General features: G+C 45.2%; 1 protein-coding gene across 2 annotated transcripts in view; it reads left to right on the top strand.

The window, feature by feature from the left end:
* Positions 1–8,993, top strand: part of SORT1 (sortilin 1) — a 95,702-nt gene extending 86,709 nt beyond the window's left edge. For both annotated transcript variants that reach the window (XM_054464119.2, XM_054464211.2), the window contains exons 16-20: positions 643–759; positions 1,658–1,766; positions 3,829–3,935; positions 4,224–4,347; positions 4,549–8,993. In XM_054464119.2, the coding sequence (XP_054320094.1) occupies positions 643–759; positions 1,658–1,766; positions 3,829–3,935; positions 4,224–4,347; positions 4,549–4,563 (472 nt within the window). In that variant the 3' untranslated portion in view covers positions 4,564–8,993. The remainder of the gene's footprint in view (positions 1–642; positions 760–1,657; positions 1,767–3,828; positions 3,936–4,223; positions 4,348–4,548) is intronic.
* Positions 8,994–10,446: the final 1,453 nt, after the last annotated feature.

A 10,446-nucleotide genomic window follows, 5' to 3' on the forward strand; every position in this document is an offset into this window, starting at 1 on the left:
TGTTGCTGCTGCTGAGGTTTCTGTGTGAGTCTCCACCCCCCTGCAGGCTGCATCAGTCACCTCCCTGCACCTGAGCTGCCTGCAGTGCACAGCCTTGGGGCCCTAGCTAGTCCTACCCCCACCAGGCCTGACCCATAAGCTTCTTTTCCTTAATAAGGCCCTCTCTGGCGGGGCACGGTGGCTCATGCCTGTAATCCCAGCACTTTGGGAGGCCGAGGTGGGCGTATCACAAGGTCAGGAGTTCGAGACCAGCCTGACCAACATGGTGAAACGCTCTCTCTACTAAAAATAAAAAATTAGCCAGGCACGGTGGCACGCACCTGTAATCCCAGCTACTCAGAAGGCTGAGGCAGGAGAGTCGCTTGAACCCGGAGGCGGAGGTTGCAGTGAGCCAAGAACACGCCACTGCACTCCAGCCTAGGCGAGAGAGCGGGACTCCATCTCAAAAAAAAAAAAAAAGCCCTCTCCATGTCTGTTTTCCTAAATCGACCTCCTTCAGAGGTGTCACAGGACTTCTGAGCTACTTTCCAACAACCCAAGACTGGAATGTTCACCATCCACTACCCCACATAACCCTTCGTTGCTAGTCACTTACAGTCTTCCAGCTGCTTTGAAAGGTATTTTATTTGCTGACTCTTGCAGTGATTTTGGCTACTACCGTCCAGAAAATGACTCCAAGTGTGTGGAACAGCCAGAACTGAAGGGCCACGACCTGGAGTTTTGTCTGTACGGAAGAGAAGAACACCTAACAACAAATGGGTGAGGTGGCCTTTTCTCCCTTGTCATGATGGATGAGGTGTTCTTGTTCAGAGTGAAAGCTGCTTCTCTCCACTGAGATCCAAGCCCTACTTTAGAGCACTATTTTTGGCGGGGTTGGGGAGGGGCAGGATGTGAAGGCCTCCTTCAAGGGTCAACTACAGGAGGTGAGCCATGGGTGCTTGGTGTCAGAGGACTCAACCCCACCAACACCACGAGGCAGAGGGCAGGAGAACAAGCTCGGCCAGATCCTGCACCCCTGCCTCCTGCCCACTGCCCCCAGAAAGGGAGGAGAGGCGAGGGACCCACAGGCAGAACGACAGAAGCGTCCCATCCACCATGAACGTCCATCACTCGTTTGGCACAGTTTAGGCACAGCCAGGGAGAGCTCTGTCTGATAGGACTTTCTTTGGTGATGGAAGTGTTCTGTAATTTGCTGTGCCCAATATGATCGTCACTAGCCACACATAGCTGTGGACACTAGTGTAACCGAGGAACTGAAATTTTCATTTTAATCAATTTTAATTTAAGTAGCCACCATATTGGACAGTGCTTCTCTAGAAGGGCCTCACTACTTCGCTCCCCTGATAACTTCCCCTCTCCCATTTTGTATCACTTGTTAATGAGCTTTTTTGGGGTCAGATTTCTTTGGCATAGTCTCTTAGGTAGAAAGAACAGGCATGTTTCTGACAGCAGGGGACAGAGATGCTTAGTTTGCTTAAGGCCTGAAACTACACAAAATATCCCCCAAAACATTCCTGTGGACATTCCCCCCAGGCCTGAAAGATGACATAAGGATGGGAAGCTTTTCGGTAGCTTTTCAAATCTTGTTTCCAAGAAATAGGCAGGTACCCAGGAATACATCCTTATCTTCTGTTACCAAATCTTCTCTGCCTGGTAGGTACCGGAAAATTCCAGGGGACAAATGCCAGGGTGGGGTAAATCCAGTTCGAGAAGTAAAAGACTTGAAAAAGAAATGCACAAGCAACTTTTTGAGTCCGGAAAAACAGGTATGTTAAAATAGGTCTAGTTTTCAGGTACAAATGGGATTTTGTGTTCTGCCAAGAAAAATCAAAGTTAAAGCATCAAGAGTTTTGTTACCGATACAAAGTGGTCAAACTACTTCTCTCAGGCTTCCCTTTATACAGGAAGTTGTTAGCATGAAGGATGGGTCATGTAACCCAGTGATAAGCTCACCCTACTGAAAGCTCTTTTCTTATTGAGGGTCGGGGGATGATATTCTGTAAAGTTGTAAAATTCTTAAAATCATACAGTTGTGGAAATTTCTGAGGCTGAGAGTCATTTAGGAAAACTCAAAAAGGTTGTCTGTGGGCTGGGTACAGTGGCTCACGCCTGTAATCCCAGCACTTTGGAAGTCCAAGGTGGGTGGATCACTGAGGTCAGGAGTTCAAGACCAGGCTGTCCAACATGGTGAAACCCTGTCTCTACTAAAAATACAAAAATTAAAATTACAAAAATTAGCTGGGTGTGGTGGTTTACACCTATAGTCCCAGTTACTCGGGAGGCTGAGGCAGGAGAATCGTGTGAACCTGGGAGGTGGAGGTTGAGTGAGCCGAGATCATGCTGCTACACTCCAACCTGGGCAACAGAGAAAGACTCCGTACCCAAAAAAAAAGGTTGTCTGTGAAGGGCCGGAGTTGTGCATGTGTGGAAGAGAAGAGCACTGGGCAACAGGTAGGGTGGATCTTTGACCAAGTCATGTTAAGTATGTTCAAAGTGAAAAATTGAGCTATGGTAATGGGCTGGTTTTGATTTAAATGAAGCAAGTTACCCGTTGGGCATGGTGGCTTACTCCTGTATAGTCCCAGCACTTTGGGAGGCTGAGGTGGGGAGATCAGTTGAGGCTATGAGTTGAAGAGCAGCCTGGGCAACATGGAGAAACTCCATCTTTACAAAAAAAATACAAGCCGGATGTGGTGGTGTGTGCCTGTAGTCCCAGCTACTCAGGAGGCTGAGGGGAGAGAATCGTCTGAGCCTGGGAGGTCAAGGCTGCAGTGAACCATGATCATATCACTGCACTGCAGCCTGGGTGACAGAGTGAGAGCCTGTCTCAATTTAAAAAAAAAAAAAAAAAAAAAAAAAGGTTATGAGGCTGCATCCAAATCTGTAGCACTGAACTACCTGTCGAACTGGAGATGTGTAAAGAGGAAACCTCTTGATAATGAAACACTAGACCAGCAGCATGACTTCAGATGCTAAACAGCAGGCCCGTTTCCCAATTCATAATAGGAGAGGTCAAGCTGGATCACCTGCAGTCCCTCCTCTCTGCTGTTCTAAGGGATGAGGGACTGACAAGGGGTGGGATTAAGGAGATGATGGGAGAGGAGTGTGTGGGTGTGTGTATTGGTAAGGGGGCGAGTTCCTCCTTCTGTACACTCTTGTCCTGGGCTCCTGGTGACTCTCCTCAGAGTGTTCGTGTGTGTGATTGCACAGGACTCCCACCCACAGGGACACAGCTTGTCCTAGAATCCAGCTCCGCCTCCTCTGGGATACATTGAAAACACACACTCCCTATTTCCCACCCAGAAGCAGGTAGGTCACATGCAAACAATGATATGATAAGGCTTATTTGTAACAATGTATACAAAATCAAGTAAACAAATAAATCTTGGTGTCATATAATGGCCTGCCTGGTTCTTCTGACACAGCTTCTTCCCAGATAATGGCCCTGTTCTAGAGTCATTCGGCCCACTGTTATAGTAGTCTCCCTTTCCTACTCTACCCTTAACCCCAGGACTTGTGAAGAGTGGTAGTATGGAGTAATCGTACTTGATCTAGGCAGTTGCCCAGGCTTCCAGTGTAACTTTGACATTTAAGCCACAGAATTTGAAGGTTCAAGGCAGTTGGAGCTAAGATGACTCTCTGCCAGCTATGATATTCTCCTGGTAACACTGAAATGGTTCATCTTGGGGGATTGGAAAAGAGCCATCATTAAGTGCATCAGGACTGCAGATCATTCACAGAGAGATGAGGGGAATGAGTGGCTGCCTTGACCTCAGTCCTAGGATATGCATGCCTAAAACTTGTGTGTTTGTGTTTTAATTTCTCAAGAATTCCAAGTCAAATTCTGTTCCAATTATCCTGGCCATCGTGGGATTGATGCTGGTCACAGTCGTAGCAGGAGTGCTCGTTGTGAAGAAATATGTCTGTGGGGGAAGGTAAGGAACACAGAAGTCAATCCAAGGTACTGAGTTCAAGCCAGAAGGCTGATCTAGGGCATATTGGCTGAGTCTACTCTTGGCAAAAACTAGGTACTTGCAGTACTGTTCCTGAAAAATCAGGCCCAGATCTTCTCATGTCTTACATTTTTTGTATGTCAACCATGGACTGTGCTTTCTGTGTCTGTGATGCATTCCTGAGTGTATAAAACTGAGAAAGTCCACAGTCCTGTAAGAAATGCACCCCTGCTGTGTACCACCGAGTGTTAAGGAGGTTTCTGTTCACAGGTTCCTGGTGCATCGATACTCTGTCCTGCAGCAGCATGCAGAGGCCAATGGCGTGGATGGTGTGGATGCTTTGGACACAGCCTCCCACACTAATAAAAGTGGTTATCATGATGACTCAGATGAGGTGAGGCTATTTCTTCTTGAATGGTAATATCCCCCCAAAAAAAATACAAGAAAATAAAGTCTGTCTTCTATTCATGATCAAGATATGCCAGGGCCAAGGCGACTTAATGACCATAAGATTTGGCAAGCCCAGAAACTAGGTGATTGCTTTTGAAATACGAGTGTTGTGGTCTGTCGGTAATATGGTGCATGTCTTTTTCAGGACCTCTTGGAATAGCTCTTCAGAGGAGCTGGACCCGGCATGGATGGTGGAACCACAGTACCTCTTACACTCCCTGTGGCCCCAACTTCGGGAAATAAATTTCCCATTGCGAGGGACCCAGCTCTGTTTCTGCTGCTTCCATCAAAGCCAAAAGGACCTACACTAAAGAAATGCAGGGTGGGGGTGGGGAACCCTGAGCACTTTTTTACAATTGGCTCTGAGAAAAAGGGGGACATTTTAAATTCTTTAACTTCTTATTTCTTGTCCTGTCTCTTTGCAAAGTATGGGCTTTTGTTTTTGTTTTTTAAGGGAAACGAAATGGAATTCGAAGGGACCTTTTCACTAACCCCACTTCTGTGTGTTCTGCATGGCGCCTGCCCCAGGGCATCTGCCACTCCAGCATCAGCTCTCACAGTGTACTTGGTACCATCCCTGGGCTCTGCTGGCGAGACAAAACAGCTGTAGAGATGAAAACAGGCTGCAGAGGCTGGTACAGCCTGGCCGGCTTTTCTCCATCTGGAGACAGTCCTACTCCAAGAACACTGCACACCAGCTCCTCACACAGATCCCACTTACTTTTTTTTTTTTTTTTTTTCAGAGACCACAGACCACAGTGATTTTTCTTTTCCCTTGTTTAATTAGGCAATACCCTTGTTAATTGCCCTTTGGCAACTAACTTAACCATGTGCTTCCCACACAGTACATCAGGAAAACTTACAGGGCAATATTTTTAACTTGGGGCAGGAAGAAGGGAGCAGCAGAGAATTGACTAGATTTAGCACCTATTAAAAGAGAAACCCTTGCTTCTTCTGAGATTTTTCAAGCTGTGCTTTGTGTGTGTGCCGGTAGACTTACTCAAGGACAGGGTACAAACTTAGCTGGAAGTCTGCCCAGGCTCAATGATCTCTTCCCTAGAGTTGATTGTCGGGTACACAGTGTGGCCCCCCGAAGACGGAACCTCACAGTCTTCCATGTTCCCTTCTTAACTGTCGTGTGGCTCGTTGCTAAATCATGACAGTGGCTGCCTATCTGCTGCTTCTTAGGTTGCTGTTGTACATGGAACCAGGACTAGAGATTTTTTCAGATTTGTAGACTTAAAAAATTAGAATTTTATTACCAGGCTCTCCTTCTCACCCCTTTTTTCTGGCTTTGCCAAGTAATTTGTTGACACGAAAATTTTGGAGGAACCAATTGAAAACACACTTCCAGTCTAGATGATGCTTTGTGTGATACATTCTTATTTTGGATTAAAAGAAGTTTTCCATTTGATAGTTCTCTAAATTAAATAAATTATAGAATGTAGTTGGGTGGATTTTGGGGTGGCCATATAGTAATGGAAAGCTGCAATAATTAGTTTTAATACAGCTTGAATATTTGCTATATAGAAATATAGTATGGAAAGTTTTTGGTCTTAATGTAGCTACTGTGCGGGTCACAGTTTCTCCCAATGATTATGACTGGGACATTCTTTGGTAGATACCATTTGCCACTAGTTTATTTTGTGGCTAGAAAGTCAGTTTTGTGTGTTTTTTTTTTTTTTAACTTAAAGTGCCAAATTAACTTTTGTCAGAATGTGAGCAGATGGCTAAGTTCTCTTCTCCCCAGAATGGATTAACAGCTGCGTGGAAAGTGGGGGAGAGAGTGGATGGAGACTTTTAGAGACGTTAAAACTGCAGTAGAATTAAATGAGTCAGGGAACTTCAGTTAGAAAATAAAGTTAAGGCAGTTTTTGTGAAGATAATATGGTTAGGGCTGGAGTGCACTAGTCTTTTTGCTTATTCATTTTGCATGGTTTTAAAATTAAAAATAATTCCAAAGATACACCAGTTCGCAAATGAAAACGTCAGCCTCTGTCCCACCCTCCTGCCCAAAGTGAATTTGATACTCAGAAAAGAACTGTTTACACCACTCACCTTTCTCCCAACATGTACTCACTGTGGGTAGATGCACCAATACATGGTAATCCTCTTACTCGTTTTAAGACGTAGGAAACTTAATATTCTTCTCTAACCATATACAATAGGGCTCTTCGCTTTTAATGATATCTGGGATTTCTGTGGAACTTGGCAAATTTTCAGAGCACCTTCACTCACATAATGTCATTTGAACCTCACAATGTTCTTGGGATGGAATCAGTTGTTCAGGGTCCCCGTGTGTGTGATAAGCAGTGCTGGCTGGCTGTCTTCAGAACTCTTGGAAATCTTTACACATGCGAGTGCTGACCACTTTGAGCAGGGCTGCCTTCTTGTAGATGACTTGCTGTTCTTTATGACAGGGATCAGTGGCATTTGTTTCCAAGCAGTATTTAGTACCTTTTTGCCACCTTGGTGAACAGAAAATTGTGTTTTCCTGTCTTTCATGGCTGAAAACAAAAGTAATGGGAATTTTAAATATGTTTGCAGAAACTGCCCCTCCCCTCATTGAGGGTCACTGCTCAAGAGTGCAGGAGTGAACTCTCCACTGATGGGTCTCCCTCCCCATCCTGGTTTCCACCCCGGGCTGGCTAGCTCCGTTGGTTTGAAGACTGACAGCCAGCCTGGCTCATTCTCATTATTGGCTAGATAGCTTTCTTTATCAATCTGCTCACTCACAAATGTATGCCCTCAGCCAGAGAGTAAGACAGCCCAAATCCGTTACAGCTTCTAAAAAAATAGATTTCTAATTTGTCCTACTCATGTTAGGAGCATTATCTTTGAAGGTAAAACATAGTGTATCATTGTGTAAACTCCCAGGCTTGATGTAGCTGAAGAGATCATTTCTGGAGGCTTCAGCAATGGAATTTAGCATTATAAGAGAGACTGGACATACCAGTCCAAAGTGGTCCGAGTTCTTAAATCCAGGTAGGGAACCCACTCTTCTTTCTTCTCTGGACCTAATTGGGCATTGGGCTTTAGTGAGACCACAGACCAGGCAACTCTATTTCGAAGAATAAAAGCCTTTGGAGAGTTGCGGCAGTTCTGGGGGCGGGCTCAGGAGAGTCCAGAGATCAGTCGTAACTGGAACTTAGAATCTACGTCTGCCTCTGAATGGACTTCCCACCTCCTCTCTCTTGCTCTGAGGCTTGCCTCTGGGCCTCTCCATGCCCAAGCTGGTCTTTCATCCTTGACAGGCTGGTAATGTGCTGGCCACCTCCAGCTCCTGCATCGAGTCTATAAACCAGAGCTGGTTCTCATGGCCTTCGTCACGATACCAGGATACGGAGAGGAGCCCAGGGCCATCCACACCCACCCCAGGGTAACAGGGCTGGCCTGGCATTAGTCATTATTTAGTTTTCAGGCCAACCATCCAGGTAGAGATTCCCTCTTTCCTTTGAGCAGTGCTCACAAGAGCTCCGTGCCTGTCCACAATGACCTAGAGTGCATCCTGCTCATTGTCAGTGTTGCCCCTCGCCCCTATATTCATCCAGGATACTTGGAACTGCTAAAATAGGAAGGGATTCGGCTTTCAACTTTGCCACCATCTTCCCTGAAGCAGGAAAATGAACATGGACTTAAATGTCCTTTGAAAAAAACCAAAGTTTTAAGATTTGCTGTGTGATGAAGTGACAGGGAGGGCCGGAGTCAGCAGGTGCCAGACTTTCTGTTCCATCTGCCATGGGTCTGTCCAGTACAGGTAGCTCTAGGAGCACCATCCTGCCCTAGCAGAGCCCAGGCCTTGCCCTCATGAAGCATCATTGAAATAGCAGGAGCATGTTGATTTCTTGGTTAGGTTGCATTATAATAACAAGAGTCAGAACATTAATTCAAAACAACTTGCAGTATGCATTTCTTCACACCAGTACATTCTTAAGTGTACTTGTTTATAAGGAATAACATAAACTAATCTGTACCTTTATATATATGTGTGTGTACATATATACATATATAAACTGTATAGTGTACATGGTAATGATTTATTGCTATTCCCCAGATCCTTAATGTAGTTCTCATCCTCCGCATGCCCTCAGCCACAAGCGGGTGACTGACTGTTCCCGGATGATTTGGCCCACCTCCTGTGTTTGGACCTCTAGGGAGGAGGGTTTTGGTCATACTCTCCTTATCCTCGTGCACAGAAATGCTCAGGGTCCCCATGTGCCTGTTGTTCAACCCTCTCTCTTGTTCCCTTTCTGAGCATGTGGTCCTTCCCCAAGCTGTGGGACAGCTGCCTTCCTAAGAAAGTGTAAAGCAGTATTAAGATCATTACTGCATGTGCCCTAAAAACCCAAGTTTTCTATTCCCTTGGGACAGAAAATTGCATGTGAGGTGGGATAATCGAGTTTCAGTGACCCACATCAGTTACACATTAAAGCCAGACCCCATAATAAAATTCCACAAAATGGAAATAAAACTCAAATTTCTTTAGCATTGTGTAAATAAATCTGAATGTGTTTAACTTTGTACTGGTAATTTTCTGTATATTTGGAATATTTGGGTTAAAAATAAAACAGACTGGACTTTGTTACCTGACCTACTGAAACGACTAAGCTACAGTTTGTTGATATACTTTTTCCAGTTTTCTTGCTTCAGAATCAGACTCCAGCAACCAGAGAACAAGCCATTTAAAGAGCCAGGACTGTACATTTATAGCATGAAATGTATTCGGGCATCTATGAGGAAAACAGCTCACAAAAATGTGAGCCCTAAATTACCTAATTTTCTTGTTCTTCATTTTCTTGCTCTTAGTGCTCATACAGATCTTCCTCCCGTGGGTGTGTGTACAACCAGCTTTCTTGTTCTTCCTCCTAGAAAGTCTAGGCACCCACCCCACATACCTTCACAGGTTTCAGTTGCTACACTCTTCCTTTTGGATACAGCAACAGATAATTACTCCTTGAATTCTGTGTTCTTTTGAGCAGGTTTGACCCCTGGCGGCACTGAGAAGTTCAGCTTTGTAACTTCCCATCTGCTCCTCTTACATTTCTCTTGCTGTTCTTACAGGCCCTTTCTTGTCCATTTCATTTAAGGACCTTTGGAGAGTTGCAGCCTTCCTCTCTTGCAAAGCATTTAAGAGAGGTTCTTGCCCTGCTAGCCTGGGGCAATATTCCATGTAATACTCCAGCATCTTGTTCTGAAGATGACAGGGCAAAGCCCTTGTTGCTGAGGCCACCATCTGATGGGAGAGTTCCTACCCCAGGACATTATCTAAGGTCCTTGTTTCATTTGAAGGAATTCTATCTAACATGGTATTCCAAGATTTCCTGAGCCAGAGTCACTAGGTTGGTTTTTTTAGGTGCAGATTTCTGGATAGCACCCCAGACCTGTTGAATTAGACTTTCTGATGGGCAAACCTTAGGAACCTGCGTCTTAAAGTTGATTCTTTACACCTTCCCTCCAACAAAGGGCTAAGACTCGGCCTGGGCCAATTTCCTCACCAAAAGATGGGTTACGTGTTGTGTAAAAGGGGGTGTATTTGGGGTCTCCTGGCTAGGAGACTGTCCACACTTACGGGGCCTTGGCTGGGTCAAGCAGGAAAAATAGTTCAGAAAGACCTTCAAACTAGTTCTGATACGGCAAAAACCCAGTCTTCTGCCAACCAAACCAACCCCATAGGCCATCCAAGGCCCCAATAAACAGATTGTCCTTGACCTCAGCCCCTATACCAGTTACAAAGAGGCTGAGCTTCTGTCACCCCAAGATAACACAGGCTCCTAGGATCTTACCAATTACCCCAAAATTGAAGGCAAAAATGAGTAAGAAGTCAGTCCATTCATTCAACTGCACCCATTTTTTTTCCATGAAAATACAGAGGTGAGTAGGGGGCTATGGGAACCCTGTACTTTCCACTCAACTTTGCTGTGACTCTAAAACTGCTCTAAAATTAAAGCATTTTAAAATGCAGAGGGATGCTGGCTTCTGGAGATAAGAAGGTAGGGGTATGATAGGAAGGCGGCAGTGTCCGTGGCATGTACAACACGTATAG

The sequence above is a fragment of the Pongo pygmaeus genome, chromosome 1 (genome assembly GCF_028885625.2).
Source record: "Pongo pygmaeus isolate AG05252 chromosome 1, NHGRI_mPonPyg2-v2.0_pri, whole genome shotgun sequence".
NCBI classification, from domain to species: Eukaryota; Metazoa; Chordata; class Mammalia; order Primates; family Hominidae; genus Pongo; species Pongo pygmaeus.